The sequence below is a fragment of the Maniola hyperantus genome, chromosome 24 (genome assembly GCF_902806685.2).
Source record: "Maniola hyperantus chromosome 24, iAphHyp1.2, whole genome shotgun sequence".
Taxonomy (NCBI): Eukaryota; Metazoa; Arthropoda; class Insecta; order Lepidoptera; family Nymphalidae; genus Maniola; species Maniola hyperantus.
In genome coordinates this window covers 8,850,645-8,867,803 of record NC_048559.1, presented here as the reverse complement: position 1 = coordinate 8,867,803, position 17,159 = coordinate 8,850,645, and the positions used below count along the sequence as shown (strand labels likewise).

Below are 17,159 nucleotides of genomic sequence, written 5' to 3'. Positions count from 1 at the left end.
CTCTGGTCTGGTCTGGTGGGAGGCTTCTGGTGACCACCCTACCGGAAAAGCCGTGCCGCCAAGCGATTTAGATTTAGATATCGCGTAGAATGCGGGGTGTGAGTTTAATGAAACTGCTAAACCTCTTGTTGGCCCGTTTCCATCTTGGACTGCGTCATCAGTCATCACTTACTACTAGGTGAAATCACAGTCAAGGACTAAACGGAACCTATCCGATTTAAATAAAAGCAGCTTACCTATCTGTTTAAAAAACGTACCTAATACTCCCAGCACTCGACCTGGGCCGTAGATGTCTTGCAGCCGAGCAAAGGTTTCGGTCATCTGAGCGTCCCGCTCCGACCACGGCCCTTGCAGCGTCAGCACCTTACATATCAGAAAAGTCAATTCAAACTCAAACTAAAACTCAAATCATTTATTTAAATTGGGCGATGTGCCAGATCCTTTTTTCGGCGGTGTTTCCACTAGATTACAACATGGGGTTATTCAAGGGGCGGACCAACAAATTCCTAAAAGGCCGGCAACGCATCGGCGGCTCCTCTGGTGCTGCAAATGTTCATGAGCGGCGGTAATCACTTAACATCAGGTGACCCGCCTGCTCGTTTGTCGCTATCTCTATTTTTTTTTAATAGACTGGCCGAAACTCCGCTTATGGTTTCAAATAACCATCAAATCATTTTATCTACCTATCGTTTCTTCATGATTGCTAAAAGAAGAACGCATTAATTTATGTTTAATACAAAAGGACACCAACAGGTTCCCGCGCAAGCGCAAAACTCATAATCAATAATGCTCTAGGTACTTCGATCATCATCATCATCAACCGATAGACGTCCACTGCTGAACATAGGTCTCTTGTAGGGACTTCCACACGCCACGGTCTTGTACCGCCTGAAACCAGCGGCTCCCTGCGACTCGTCTGATGTCATCCGTCCGTCTAGTGGGGGATCTATGTGCCCTGTCCATAAGAGTATAATCGGCCACTTTGCTTGGTGTTTGTGAACTATGAGAAAGCCTTCGATTCGGTGGAAATTGGGCTGTGTGGTACTTTGATGAAGAATCATTATTATTATTAGTAGGTACTATAATAATACTAACTATAATAATCGATATTAAGTAGTGTAGGTAAAATCCTGTTTCATAACCACCAAATCATGTTGTCGCTCAGCTCTGTAGTATCCTTATAAGTCCACCCAATTGCTGTTCAACTAGCTGATGCCCCCGACTTCGTGCGCGTGGATTTAGGTATTTAAAAATCCCGTGAGAACTCCGGTTTTCCGGGATAGAAGTAGCCTGTGTCACTCTCTAGGTCTTTAAGTATAGCCATGCAAAAAATCACTTCGATCCATTGCTGCGTTGCGACGTGATTGAAGGAGAAGCCAACAAACCAATAAACTAACAAACAAACAAACAAACACACTTTCGCATTTGTAATATGGGTGGTGATAAAAAAGGATACAACAGATTCCCGAGCAAGCGCAAAATTAAAAATCAATAATGGTCAGGTACCTACCTACCTAGTTAAACTCCTGTTTTTGAATCGAATGAAACTTCATGTGATTAAATGCCTTTTAAGAATCGCACAAAAGCCTTTTAAAGAATCGCACTAAAAGCTCAAATCTTCTAGGAAGTGAAAATCAATGCACAAAAGCTAAAAATAGAAAACTCGCTTACCTGGGTCTCGTTGCTGATGTAATCCGGGTGAACGTCAAGGAAATCCTGGGGTAGCACCAGCGTAGTCTGACTTTCCAGCATCTTCCTTAACCTTGGAAAGTTCCCACTGGACAGCGGCACGGAGTCCTGGTTGTTGAACACCACTATCGCCGCCTGCTCCCCGTATATCCTCATCAAATCATCTTGATCTAGGGACTTCAACGCCGGTCTTCTGTACTTCTCCAGGGTGTTAGGACCGAAAAATAAGAAGGGGCCTTCTAAATTTGCCTGGCCCAAGCAACATAAGGAAGTAAAAAGTAAAAGACGTACTTCGCGAAGCATGTTGTAAGGAGAACTGACGTTGCATTGGATTTGGGATGCAGTTGGGAAGCGCACCGGGAACGGGATGTATTGATTTTGTGACGCATGCGTAGTGAAAAGGTTAGCAGGTCATATCTCGGAAGGCACCCCACGCCATCGTAAGCAATTTCACCCTCACCAACTGGTGCACTTCGAGCGCTCGTTGAGCCAGATCTTTTTTTCCACCCATATTGCAAACTGTGGAACCAACTCCCTTCAGCGCTGTTCCCACTAGATTTCAACATTAGGTTATTTAAGGGATGGATCAACAAATTTACGAAAGGCCGGCAGCGCATTGGCGGTTCCTCTGGTACCTTTTTTTTTTTTTTATTGAGATACAAGTTAGCCCTTGACTGCAATCTCACCTGATGGTAAGTGATGATGCAGTCTAAGATGATAGCAGGCTAACCTGGAAGGGGTATGGCAGTTTTTATTAAACCCATACCCCTTTGGTTTCTACACGGCATCGTTCCTACTGCAAATGTTCATTAACGGCGGTAATTACTCATTTGCTCGCTATTTGGTATTTTTAAAGGCTTTGCAGGACAGCTTTGTTTTGGATTTGGGATGGACGCTGGGGGGGGGGGGGGGTTTGTTGTATTGATTTTGTGGACGCATGCGTAGTGGAAAGGTCAGAAGGTCATATCCCGGAGCTTCGCAGGAAAGCTTTGTTTTGGATTTAGGACAGAGTAGGGACGTGCGCCGGGGGTGGGTTGTATTTATTTTGTGACGCATGCGTAGTGGAAAGGTCAGAAGGTCACATCTTGGGAGGCTTCGCAGGACAGCTTTGTTTTGGATTTGGGATGGGGTCGGGACGCCGGCGATTTGCCAATAATTTGTGACGCATGCGTAGTGGAAAGGTTAGCAGGTCATATCTCGGGAGGCTTCGCAGGACAGCTTTGTTTTAAGTTTGGGATGGGGTTGGGACGCCGGCGATTTTACTGATATTTTATGACGCATGCGTAGTGGAAAGGTCAGAAGGTCACATCTCGGAGCTTCGCAGTACACCTTTATTTTGGATTTGGGATGAGTTTGAGACGCCGGGGGTGGGTTGTATTGATTTTGTGACGCATGCGTAGTGATAAGGTCAGAAGGTCATACCTCGGAGCTTCGCAGAACAGCTTTGTTTTGGATTTGGGTTGGAATTGGGATGCCGGGGGTGGGATGTACTGATTTTGTGACGCATGCGTAGGAACCAGGTTAGTAGGTCATATCTCGGGTAGCTTCGCAGTAAAGCTTTGTTTTGGATTAGGGGTGGGTTTAGGACGCCGAGGGTGGGTTGTATGTTGGGTCAGGTTATGCTCGCGATTAACACAAATTCACCCCCTAAGGGGTTGAATTTTCAAAAATCCTTTCTTAACAAATGCCTACGTCATAATAGCTATCTGCATGCCAAATTTCTGCATGTCAGTCAGTCAGCCAGTCACCTTTTCCTTTTATACATTTAGAAGAAAAAGATAATGATGGTTAAAAATACAAAAAAAAATCAAGTGGGTATAATTTTTACAATCGTTTTATTAACCAACAATCATTTTATTGTACAAAATAAATTACATACAAGTAAACTACAGTTTACACTTACTACTAGTTACAACTATACTACACCAGCCACCTGATGAAGTGCAGGAATGCTAGCAGGGTGACGCTGAGTGATGTCATGGAGGCAGTGGAGGGGGAAGAGAAGAAGAACGAACTCTCTGGAACAAGACGGATAAATGAATATACTAGGTTCTTTCATTCATCACATGGTTATTCTAGCAGAAACTTCGCAAGATCTCGAGGATATGCTGAGTAACCTAAGCCACTCTTCCAGACGTGTCGGTCTCGGGATAAACTTGGACAAAACAAAGGTAACGTTCAATCAACACGTAGTCCCGTCACCGATAACTGATAAGCGTCGAAAATGTTGGCATCGAAATTGGCTCGCAATACAATTAAGTACCTTGGCCAAAAAATTCAATTAGGTAGAAGCATTTCGACGAGGAAGCCAACAGAAGAATTCGGCTAGGTTGGGCAGCTTTTGAGAAATTGAATCAAGTCTTCTCATCGTCAATTCCTCAATGCCTGAACACGAAAATATTTAACCAGTGTGTACTTCCCGTCCTCACCTATGATGCTGAAACGTGGACACTGGCAAACGGCCTTGTTCACAAATTCAAAGTCGCTCAGCGAGCTATAGAGAGGGCTATGTTAGGAGTTTCCCTGAGGAAGACGATCCGAAATGAGAAGATCCGCAGAAAAACCAAGGTCACTGACATAGCCCAATCTATTAGCAAGCTGAAGTGGCAGTGGGCAGGTCATGCCTGTCGTAGAGGCGATGGCCGTTGGAGCCGGAAGGTCCTTGAGTGGACAATTTCAGCTCGATCCGTTCAGTGGTTTGAGCTGTACGTTACGACGACAGTCAGTTAGTCAGTTTTCCCTTTTATATGTATAGATTAGTATGGAAGTATAGATAGCTTAGTGAACACTCACTCTTTTTCTCGTTGGGGTCAGTGACTCCGCACTGCTTGTAAGCAATGGTCCTCTTCCTCTTTTGGTTGACGTATCCTGGTATAAACAGACTAGGCGAGTCAAGGCGCCCCGACGCAAGCAGCCTGGACAAGAAACAAATTGAAGGGGTAAAGTCTCCTACAATGGTGTCAATTCTGATGTTTTTCGAAAGTCAAAACCTATAAGTGTATATCATCCACTCCGGGACACCCATCACTTTGCGGACGTCGTCCAGGAACATGCCCCTGGATAGAACAAACCTGGCAAAGTCCAGCTCAATCCTGTTGGCCTCGGGGCCGGTGAAGTGCAACAGGATCTGTATACAGGCACCCTGATGAAGCACGTGGGTGCGGCGCGAGTCCACGCTTATCATCCACTCCGGGACACCCATCACTTTGCGGACGTCGTCCAGGAACATGCCCCTGGATAAAATAAAAATTAATATTTTATACATCACTAGCAAATAGTAGTAAAAGAAAGATGATTTGCTTGGAATTAAGAGATAGACAGATTCTTAAGTATGAAGGCATTTCACCACCAGAAGGATATTATTATGATTGAGATTGACATTGAAGACTAAACCACTTAAAGTACTCATAGGTAATGGTTAACCGGATACGTCAGGATTACAACCTTTTAGATTAACAATATTCTCGCACACTACGATAGACAACACAAACTACCTTCAACGATAACTATAGCAACCCTCATTAATCATAATTCATGACACCAACGTCTAATATGACTAGACAACGCTTAATAACCCTAGCTAAGTCCCTACCTATACCAGCTCCTCCATCCCCATACCGGTCCCAGACCAACCAGCTAACCTAGCGCACCACAACTACTACTATAACCTCAAATAACTGAAACCACATTAGGTTACAACAAGTCTAAAACCTACAGTACGACACCCCGTGTCTACTGAGAAGCGCCTTTGGCAAGAGCCAAACGACTTATCCATCGTTTCGTACAGCGCGTTCGATTTTATAGTCTCACAATGGCGCGCGACGGTGGGGTCGATGACGTGATGTTTAATGAGCAAACTATTTACAACTAAAAGACGGCACTGCCGTCAGGTTAAATCTGTAAAGCAAATGACCAATCCATTCTTGTAAATATCAAAAGTGATATCAGTTTCAAAATAAAATAATTAATTAATGGCTTTAAATGCAAACAAAATACTCACAGTACAAATCTCGGCGGCTTCATAATATTGACGTACTTGATGATATCCTTGTCAGGTAGCAGGTTGGCGCAGGCGAACCTTTCAGCGGAGCGTTCAGGACCAAAGAGGACGATGGAGCGCCCCATGGCCGACACCGTGCCCTCAAGGGGGAAGTTGCTGTCCATGAACACTTGGCGTTCCGCGCCCAACGCTTGATAAAACAACGATTTTTTTAATACGTAATCTAAATATAAGGAAAAGCTGACTAAGAAGGGGTATAGAAAATTCAACCCCTAAGAGGTTGAAATAGGGGTTTAGTGTAAGTAGTTCATGCGAACAAAGTTGCGGGCATAAGCTTCTCTATAAATAAAATTTGGATACTTAAATCTAAAGATATTACGTCTTAAATATCCTAAATCCCACATATTGTGCGAAGCTTTTTTTTTTTTTTTATTCAGATACAAGTTAGCCCTTGACTGCAATCTCACCTGGTGGTAAGTGATGATGCAGTCTAAGATGATAGCGGGCTCACCTGGAAGGGGTATGGCAGTTTTTAATAAACTCATGCCCCTTTGGTTTCTACACAGCATCGTGCCGGAACGCTAAATCGCTTGGCGGCACGGCTTTGCCGGTAGGGTGGTAACCAGCCACGGCCGAAGCCTCCCACCAGACCAGACCAGAAATTAAGAAATTATAAAATTCCAAACCCCTGCCAGGAATCGAACCCGGGACCTCCCACTATTAAGACCACAGCGCTCACCACTGCGCCAGGGAGGTCGTCAAAAAGGGTCAGATTAGATTTTTTTTTTAAATTACCAACATAAAGAATGTTTAACAAAGTGTGTCATTCCGTCTACTTCTTAATACATAATAATAGTGCTTCTATAAACAATTTACATTGCTTATAGAAGCACTTAGGTATTACATACATTTAATACAAAAATGGGGATCGTTACAATTTGTTAATATAATAGGATTTTAGTTTATATTTTAAATTAAATCTACTACCTAGATATTTATGTGAGAAGCAATAACCCAGTCCCCCAATTGTATAGAATAACGTATTCATCGTAATCGTAATCGACAACAAATTCTGCCCTTTGATTGGCTGTGAAAAAATGTAAACAGCGAATCAACCAATCAAAGGGGAGAATTGTTGACGATTATGATAACGATGAATACGCAGATTCCCAAAATGTATTTACTTATCGTTCCCAATCTGGCAGTGAGGTCACCGACGTCACATCGGAGAGGATTGTCCACTCCACACTCTTGACTGTACAGGTCGTGCTACGAAATAAAACTTCAATTAGTTTAACAGTTAAATAAAAACCATTTACCATTAATTTAACTAACAAGGACTTACATACAGGAGTTACCAGATTGTGCTAATTAATTTTATAGTTTAAAGTCTGCCCCTAATTGTGTAAGAATAACGTTTTCATCGTTATCGTAATCGTCAACAAATTCTGCCCTTTGATTGACTGTGAAAAAATGTATACTGATTACTCTAAAAAATTACCCACGTCTTCCGAACCAGTAGTGCTAGATTCTTTTGACGATTCAAAGGCAATTTAAAAAATCCCATGCGCACTCTTTGGTTTTCCGAAATAAAATTAGGTAGTTTATCTCAATCTCCAGGTCTTTAACTATATTCATGCAAAAATGACGTCGATTTGTTGCACACCTCGCGCCTCTCTACCCGCCTTCTCCATTCCTTTCCCGCTGGCTAGTTAGGTACATACCGATCTCAAATCCCAATCTTACGGGTAGGTACCCTTTTTTTCCAGGATAAATGATGTCTTTAATTTTCCAGGATTTTATCCCCATTTTTAACTTTCGAATTTATACAGTTTTTACGGAATTTATTTTAATTACTCAAAAATTTGTCCAAATAGGCACAAAGGAGATAGAATTCCTTACATTGAGCGGGTCTGCCAGTTGTGTGAAGTATGGGTTCCAGCGGTACCCGCCTGCGACGCAGCGCACCCCAGTCACCTGCACCGCCGCGTCCACTCCCACGGGATTTACAAAGATCTCCCATCGGTGGTTACGCGTCTGAAAAATTACATCCTTGATGAGCCTTACAGAAATAAATCATGTCAATTATTGTACCTACTGTGGCGGTTGCCACAGTACAAACTAGATGGCGCTGTTCAATCGATGACGTAGTCCCGAACAAATGTACCGCCGACAGTACTCGCACTAACAGAGTGTTCGGCAATCTGGACTATATATAGAAGTTTCAAGATACAACCGTCGGCCCAGCTGGCGCTACCGAGCACAACCAACCGCTCGGTGGGAGATCTCCCCTTTGGTACGGTCGAGCCTGCACACCGCTCCCGTACATTGGTGACCCCGACGTGATCAAGAACGGTTGCGCACACCTCAACAACCGACGAAATCCAGAGTGGTCGCACACCACAACAGCCGACGTTGATACAAGAGTGATCGCACACTAGATCAGCGCCATCTAGTTTGTACTGTGGCAACCGCCACATAACATAACATTTTCTCTTATTTTTAATAGGTATACTTGGTATAAGTCTTTTACAGAGCGCGGCAGAAAATATCGAGTAGATCGACCTTTAGAAAGAGATAGCGGTTTCGTAGAGCGTTGTCTCTGTCGTTGAGACCGACAAAACGTCGCATCGAAAAGAGCAATTGTCGAGTTTCTTGCTGGTTCTTCTCGGTAGGAACGGCTTTCCGAACCAGTATTCAAAAGCACGCTACTCTATTCTATTTTATTCTATTGTTAGCAACGTCATGCCAACTCCCACCAAACTACCCTCCGTTGTATATAAAAACAAAGTGCTTGGGCGACACTTGCCTCTTAGCGCTTGTAGCGAACGGACGTCTAATAGTATTTTGTGTTAGTCGTTATAAAAGTTACATAAGCCATTTTTAGGTGTTCCTAAAGTGTTGATTTTGTTGAGTGAAATTATTAATTCGGTTGTGTAAAACACGCGAGTTCTTTTTGTGATAATTTAAAGTCGATTCGTACCTATGTGATAGAACGGATTTCTTGTTCAAATTTGTTTTTTTAAGCAAATTCTAATTCTGGTTGCCAATATAAGTTAGGAAATCTGTGAATTGTTAGTTTTAAGTTAACCTTTTTTCTTTTTGTTTGTTAGAAGCTATTTGTACAAGTTTTGTTCTTGTTTAGTTTGTTTTGATAAGTGTGTTTGTTGCGCTGTAGTTATTGTACCACCTAATCGCGCATGCCACGTGCACATCTAGTAGACACAATTAACAACTAATATTTCTGTATATCTATTAACTTGTTATCATACAATAATAATTGTAGTCAGTTTTGTGGACTAATAAAAAAAAAACTATTCTAAGTCAAAGTCAAGTTCTGTGAGTTCTACATTTTGTATGTACATTACACTTACCAAGTTTCGATCCCTGACGCCCGGATGCCTGAGCTTAACTTCAATGACAGTGTCGCTGGTGCTGCCATCGTTGTGGATGAGCTGCGTCATCCGGATGTAGCCGTACGCAAATCCACCAGGATGATGGAACGAGGCGATGCCGCGTATTTCTCGCGCTTCAGAGGGACTATACCCTCGCTCTATTGTGGAACATGCCCAGCGACGGTCTTTTGCCTGAGAAATAAAATTTAATTAAGCCGAACCATTTATAGATTTTTGGTCTATATCGGAATATCTGTCTATCTTCTGCCTGTCTGTCTGTCCAGGTTTATCTGTGAAATGGTTGGACCACCGAGTTTGTCGCTGACTATCTAAAAACATTTATTTGAAAAAACCTACCCTAGATATGAACTACCCTAATGTTAACCCGGAGTATCAGCTACTACTGTATAAAAATTTCATTCAAATTCGGTCTGTAGTTTTTGCGTGATGCGTGCACATACAGCCAGACACACAAACAGACAGATAGACAAACAAACAAACAGACAGACAAAAATTCCAAAAAAGATTGTTTTGAGGTCTATATCTAAATATATAAAAGGCAAAGGTGACTGACAGACTGACTGACTGACTGACTGATCTATCAATGCACAGATGCAGATATCATGGCATGCAGATAACTATTATGACGTAAGCATCCGCTAAGAAAGGATTTTTGAAAATTCAACCCCTAAGGGGGTGAAATAAGGGTTTGAAATTTATGTAGTCCACGCGGACGAAGTCGCGAGCATAAGCTAGTCGATAATAAATAATATTTCTTCCGATTAAAATTTTCAAAATAAGTATATTTAATGTACAGAAGTCGTCCAGTTACAGTGTTAGTATAAGTATAGATAGATGTACCTATAGTTAAATAAGTTAGGTACCTTTTTGTGAATAGCTACAGAGCGTCCCAAAATACTATAGGCACCGAATAGAGATAGCTGGGTCTCGTTATAATACTTGGTGTACTTCTTTAAGTCGTCTAGCAGACCGTACTTCTCGCCCAAATCTCCAAGTTCATACTGATCCGCTGTTCCTGTTCAAATAAAACAATACTTAATATTTGCTTTGCTTGTAGCTATAAAAGCTGCATCATCATCATCATCAACTGATAGACGTCCAATGCTGGACTCAAGTCTTCTGTAGGGACTTTCACACGCCACGGTCTTACACCGCGCCTGCCAGTGCCTCCCTGCGACTCGTCTAATCATCTATCCACTTAGTGGGGGTCTTCCAACGCTGCGCTTTTCGATGCGAGGTTGCCATCCCAGCACCTTGGGACCCCAATGTCTATCAGCTTTCGAACTATGTGCTCTGCCCATTGCCACTTCAGCTTCGCCACCCGCTAAGCTATGTCGGTTACTCTGGGGTTTTTACGGATCACTCATTTCTGATTTGATCACGTAACTCCAAGCAAAGCTCTCTCCATCGCCCGCTGAGTGACTCTGAGGTTTCTTATGAGACCCATATTTAGCGACCATGTCTCGGATCCATATGTCATCACTAGCAACACGCACTGGTCGAAGACTTTGGTCTTCAAGCACTAAGGAATTTTAGACAAAAAGACATCTCGAAGCTTCCTGAACGCTGCCCAACCAAGTTGGATTCGGCGGCTGACCTCTTTCTCGGAATTTGACCTACCTAGCTGGATTGTGTATCCTAGGCATAATTAAGTACATATTATTATAACTTCGAGTGCAGAGGTCCCAACGATTACTGGGTGGGGCGGGACATTGTTGACATTGTACTAATATTATAATGTGGGATGCGACCTGCGTCGACACGTTGGCAGCGTCCCATTTATCGGGCACGTGCCAAAAAGCGGCTGCAGCAGCCGAGTCAGCTCAGGAGCTTAAGCGCCGTAAATACTCAGTCATTAGTAAGGACTATGTATTTGCGGCGCTTGCGTTTGAGACTCTGGGCCCATGGTCATCGGACACGAAAGCTTTTATAAACGTCGTGTCCCAAAAGCTGATCCACGCGTCTGGTGACCCAAGAGCTGGTGCTTATTTCGCTCAACGGTTGAGCTTTGCCGTTCAGCGAGGTAATAGCGCCAGTGTTTTGGGCACAATGCCCATAAATGACCATTTGGACGGCGTATATTTTTTGTAAATATAAATTTTTTAGTGATAAGTTTTTCTGTATGTTTTATAGACTAGAGATAGACTTTATAACATTACTTTTAATCAATTTTGATAAATTTATATATTATAATTATGGATTTTTTTATGCCTGAGAGCCTGAGCCAGATGTCTGAGTCTAAGTATTATAATTATTAAAATAAATGTATGTACTAACCTTTGGTAGGTGGCGGGCTGAGCGTTTTATTGACATGGAATGGATTATAAGTTTCGTATATGGTTGTCTTTTCGCACGGAAATTCAAGTTCTTTTTCTATTGGAGCCTGAAATAAGAAGATTACAATTATTTTACAAGTGAATCCAGCGGCTCCCTGCGACTCGTCTGATGTCGTCCGTCCACCTAGTGGGAGGTCTTCCAACGCTGCGTCTTCCGGTGTGAGGTCGCCATTCCAGCACCTTGAGACCCCAACCTCTATCGGTTTTACGAACTATGTGCCCTGCCCATTGCCACTTCAGCTTCGCAACCCGTTGAGCTATGTCGGTTACTCTGGTTCTCCTACGGATCTCCTCATTTCCCCATTGATCACGTAGAGAAACTCCGCACATAGCTCTCTCCATCGCTCGCTGAGTTACTCTGAGCTTTCTTATGAGGCCCATAGTTGGCTGCCATGTCTCGGATGCATATGTCATCACTGGCAACATATTTCCATGACATTCATAAATTAGATTTCTGCGCAGGTATATTGGCATTACTTGTAGAATTGGTAGTTTCAAAGTTAGAAGATATTAATTAAGAAGTTTAAGAAATTCCTGAATATAGCATTACTTCACTTCACGGGCAAAATTTAAGTACATAAACTTACTATGTGTATCTTGTAGTTCCTGAGATCCTCGTTCAGGCCCTCGAGCGTGACCTGCACATTGGTGACGTCATACTCGGACTGCTGCGTCAGCTCCAGCTTGCCGGACAGTTGGATGGAGTTGCCGTTGCCGAACCAGTCCTGCACCACTGCTTTGCGACGGTGAAGACCATTCACTCTATGAACCAGAATAATACGATATTTTACACTAAGCGAGAAAAATCTAAAACTGTATAAATAAGATAGTATCTTCTAAATATATAAAAGGAAACGGAAACTGACTGACTGACTGACTGATCTATCAACGCACAGCTCAAACTACTGGACGGATCGGGCTGAAATTTAGCATGCAGATAGCTATTATGACGTAGGCATCCGCTAAGAAAGGATTTTGAAAATTCGACACCTAAGGGGGTGAAATAAGGGTTTGCAATTTGTGTAGTCCACGCGGACGAAATCGCGAGCATAAGCTAGTAAAATCATAAGTAAAATAAATTAATTTATGATTCATTTTAAAGATTTCACTTTTTTATCTGTTAAACAACGCATATATATCGTAGCCGCCATGTTAATTCCAACTATGACGTCACATGGATTGAGGTTGTGATATATTTCACTAAGAAAACGCCGTTGCTTACCAATCCGTGTGACGTCATGACAGCTCATGACCCCAAAAAGATGGCGGGTAGCGTTTTTGCGGCGAAATTTAAAATGCTTAAATGCATTTTTATTACACCGATTGAATAATTTAATCATTAGGGTTTTGTGGCTTAATTTAATGAACAGTGCCTTTAGAAAAATAATAGCAATAGCATGCGTATAATTTTGAATTTTTGGTAGTACTTCAATGCCACATGTAAAGTTACTCACATGGAGCACGCCATGCGCTCCCCCCTGGCCACCGGGCCGTGGTCGTCGTAGATGAGCAGGGACCTCTTCATCACGGAGCGCTTGCCCACCAACGCTATCACCGTGTCAGTGAACACTCTCCTCGTGAGGCGCGCGCTGTCCACCTTCTTCCCCGCTACGTTTAACATGCCGTGCCTGGAGGAAACAAATAGCAACATGCATGTATCACGTCTTAGTGGAGTGTGTCCGGAACGAAATAGAAAGGCATAATTTTATAAATAAGTTTAATATTGATTTGAGAGATGTGGGTACTTGTAACAGTGTTTTGGCCCTCCCTTTGTCTAAGGAGGCCAGAGCACTGTGCAAGCTGTATAAAACGTACTCAAACCTGAGAAGTTAGAACATAATGAAATGTTTGCTCCTATGAGGGTGACATGCTTAGGTTGTAAACAAACCCTCTACAAAAATCTAGAAAAAAAAAAAAAACATGCAGTTGTGAACCTTCTAAATATACTTATCTTACATCTATACATGTAAACGTAAAGGCTGACGGACTGACTGACTGAAAGAAAAAGAAAGAAAAAAACGTTTATTTTTGAAAGTTGTGCCACACATTACCAGTTAAACCGATCAGTAAAGTCAAAAGATCTCAAGCAGAAGAATGAGACTACTTATTTCATGTGTGACACAACCCAAAGATAAAAGGTCCCAACTCAGCATAAATGCTATATATCTTGCACGTGTAAAAAAAAACATAGGTACAGCGCTTATTAGATTTGGTACAGATATAGCTAAAATAGATAGTCGAGTGAAGTCATACCTCGTAGTGAAGTCTCCCAACTGACAGAGTCCTTCAAGCCCCAGTCGGCAGTAATGCTCGGGATGCCTGGTGTCCACGTCCAGGCCCTGCTGCTGCAGCACCTTGCCGGCACTCAAGCACCTCTGCGTCCAGTTGTAATAGTCCTTGCCTGGCGGGTTCTCGTGTATCGCCCAGCGGTGCTCGAACGTGTTGTTTATGGCCGCTCCATCCGCGTGAACCTACATATTTTTATTTTATTTTATTCAGATACAAGTTTTCACCGACGACAGGGTCTTCTCCGGTTGGCCGAAGGACAAGTTTTCAGAACCCAAGCCTTGACTATTCACGACGCCCTCACTAGATGGCAGCACGGGTACCTTCATCGGAAGTGAAAGTAGAACACGCAAATCTGAATCGCACGAACGGAGTGTTTAAGAACCTGCACTATATGTATATAAAAGTTTCAAGATACAACCGTCGGTTCAGCTGGCGCTACCAAGCAAGGCAACCGCTCGGTGGGAGATCTCCCTTTGGTACGGTCGAGCCTACACACCACTCCCGTACATGAGGATGGTGGCACATACCTACATCTTCCTTTTGGGGTGTCTCCTGTAATAATTGAATTTAGAGGATCTTACCATACTTTCGATGATGATGGTGGTGTCCTCCCACGGCCTCTCCAGCGGCTGTCGGAATATGACCCTCCCCACCAGGGGGTAGCGGAAAATGACCTGCGCTGAGCTCATCTGTGTCTGGTACTCTGTGCCGTACTCGTACGAGTGGATGGTGGCACATATCTCCCTTTTGGGCTGTCTCCTATAAGTAATAACAGATTTATATAAAATTTATATTTCCACTAGATCATCATCATGATCAACCCATAGCCGGCTCATACTGAGTCTCCGGTCTCCTCTTAATATGAGAAAGGTTTGGCCACCACGCTGGCTAAGTGCGAACTAGCAGACTTCAAACACCTTTGAGAACATTATGGAGAACTCTCAGGCATGCAGGTTTCCTCACGATGTTTTCCTTCACCTCCTCTGACCTCCCGAATGTGAGGCGGACGTGGTGTGGCTCCATTGGCGAACATTCGGCAAATCTTCGGCAAACATTCGTCGGTGGGGCCGGCATCAATCGTGAAATTTGACATTCGCAAAATATTCGCCGAACTATCGTATAGAGCGGCAATTTGGCCCGCATCAAAGAAAATCGGCGTCAATTTCGCCCGCATCAAAGGAAATTCGTTGTAGGTAAATTTGCCAAACACTCGCCGAATGGCATGGAATGGCTCCACTGGCAACTGCCTTGAAGATTTGTCTTTTGGCGAACTTTCGCCAAACGCAAGCAGAAACGAAAGCGGGCTAACTTTTAAGGGCAGTTTTGTTAAACCCATATCCCTTATTGGTTTCTACACAGCATCGTACCGGAACGCTCTGATCTGATAATATTATGGTACCAGGAACTTTACTAGCCTCGTCAACACGACAGATCGATGCATCACGCTGTGTCTTCCACTCAGAGGCAGGAATACGTCCCAGTAGGCGCCACTGAGCTCATTCACCAGCCCCGGTAGTAAGTACTTATGGTTCAAGTACTCCGTGCGCTCCTTGTACTTGCCTAGCAGGTCGCCCACCGGGTACTGGTCCTGTGTACCCATACCTGGATAAACAAACAACTAAAGTGAACAAACAAACAAAAAAAAATTGATGACCGATCTATTAATTTTATACTGAACACTCAATCAGTTTCTTAAGCATAAGGATTTATCTAAGGTACCAACTCCCACATTGGAATTCAACCAGATTTTACATCAGGATGTTTGTCATCGAAAACACGAAGGTAACAACATAAAATAGCCATGGTTAAGGTAAGACGTTACCAGAATAATTAGTGTTTTCATAAAAGTGACGACACTGAAGCAGGATATATCTTTTTATGTAGATATATTATGACAAGCATATACAACATAAAGTAGTTAATCATAGCAAATGATGCATTAGGTATATCTGAGATGTATTCCCGCAGCCCAAGCACAATCAGCATGACAGCGCAATGTCGTGGCATATTCATCGACAAAAGCCACAAGATTGTGTCTTGGGCTAAAGGAATGCTAACATCCGAATTCCACGCCCAGTGTACCAACGTAAACATAATATTGAGACTGGAACTGTTCCAAGAAATCGGGAAATACGGCCGATGCTACGTAAATATACCTCTTGAAATTAACTGAAACCTTGAACGATATCAAATGGACCTAAATTGTAGTACCTACTGACTAATTTAAAAATCTGCTGGGAATATCAAATGAGAAATTTATTTCGTAACCTGATCAGCTTCTCATTTCCCTTAAGTTGCTTTTAAATTATGGAGTCAGATAGCAATTTGGTTTTGTACAAACCGTCAAAATAGCTCCGCGAGAGCCTAGTAGATCCGTGAAAGCGAAGTGATTTCTCAACTTTCAGGAGTTATGTGCGTTTTAAACAATTTATATTATAATATTTTAGTATTATGAAATAGTTATTTGTTAAAGTCTCGAAAACATTTAACACTAATAATAATAATTTTTTAGACTTACCCGGAGGTGGTAAATTCTTAACATCAACTTCTGTAGGATTAAACAAATTCCCCGTGGTGTTGCAAATGTTGTTCCACTGCTCTGCCTCCAGCAGCTTCGGAGGCAGCTCCCTGATGATGTACTGGGTCATGGAGCTCACGAAGCGCAGGTTGGACTCGTAATCCTGGTCAGATGCACCAAGTTGGAAGTTGGCCCAGGTCGGGTCGAAGGGAGTGCGCTGGGTGAATTCCACTGTGCCTCGAATGCCATCCATGTTGATTAGGGCTCTAGATTTAATAGAAAATGCGTTAAAGCTGGGCAATCTAGGTTCCAAACTTAGAATGTTCTGTGAAAACGTATATGGCACTTACTTGGTAAACTTTGGTGGTATCAGCCTTAACTTAGCGCAGGCCAGAAAGCTATCAGCATGTCTCTCATCAAATATCACAACGTACAAATTCCTTTTCGTCGCTTCCATGTCACTCCTCAAAACGTTCAAAACCTCATCTTTGTATAGTTTCTTCATTTTCTTTTCATTGGCATCTGTGGCTACTTTGATAAGACCTAAACGACTGTCTAGATCCCCTATGCTCATACCATCTCCACTATTATCAGGGTCAAACACTAGTTGGAGGACATTACAGTTATCTTCATGGCTTCCCTTATCAGAATCGAAGATATCAGTAACGAATAGTTTCCACTTATGTTCAGTGAAGCCATTCCTGACTTTGACACCTTTGGCGTGGTACAGATCGGCTTGGAGGTAGGAATCTGTCTCGTCAAACTCTCGGGCTGATAACCACCTGAATAAAAATGCAAATAACATTTATTAATTAAGTCTTCTCTTCTTTGCTCATTCCTTTTGATTATTCTGCTTTTGCATTTAAAAATTCTAATTCAATTCCAAAAAACTATATTAGACACGGTTTTTA

The 17,159-nt window shown here is 42.7% G+C and overlaps 1 protein-coding gene across 2 annotated transcripts in view; it reads right to left on the bottom strand.

Annotated features, from left to right (window-relative positions):
• The window catches only part of Rsod (Related to Sod), a 36,589-nt gene that overhangs the window by 15,526 nt on the left and 3,904 nt on the right, over positions 1-17,159 (bottom strand). Inside the window, exons 3-19 of one of the 2 annotated variants that reach the window (XM_069506831.1) lie at positions 16,599-17,030; positions 16,249-16,514; positions 15,146-15,332; positions 14,312-14,489; positions 13,695-13,912; positions 12,896-13,069; positions 12,029-12,203; positions 11,383-11,488; positions 9,969-10,120; positions 9,064-9,276; positions 7,592-7,726; positions 6,874-6,958; positions 5,690-5,879; positions 4,761-4,922; positions 4,482-4,604; positions 1,672-1,936; positions 258-363 (exon numbers count right to left, since the gene is read on the bottom strand). In XM_069506831.1, coding sequence (XP_069362932.1) covers positions 258-363; positions 1,672-1,936; positions 4,482-4,604; positions 4,761-4,922; positions 5,690-5,879; positions 6,874-6,958; positions 7,592-7,726; positions 9,064-9,276; positions 9,969-10,120; positions 11,383-11,488; positions 12,029-12,203; positions 12,896-13,069; positions 13,695-13,912; positions 14,312-14,489; positions 15,146-15,332; positions 16,249-16,514; positions 16,599-17,030 — 3,167 coding nt within the window. Of the gene's footprint in view, positions 1-257; positions 364-1,671; positions 1,937-3,505; positions 3,708-4,481; positions 4,605-4,760; positions 4,923-5,689; positions 5,880-6,873; positions 6,959-7,591; positions 7,727-9,063; positions 9,277-9,968; positions 10,121-11,382; positions 11,489-12,028; positions 12,204-12,895; positions 13,070-13,694; positions 13,913-14,311; positions 14,490-15,145; positions 15,333-16,248; positions 16,515-16,598; positions 17,031-17,159 lie in introns of those variants that run through there. The other variant, XM_069506830.1, reaches the window with a different exon arrangement.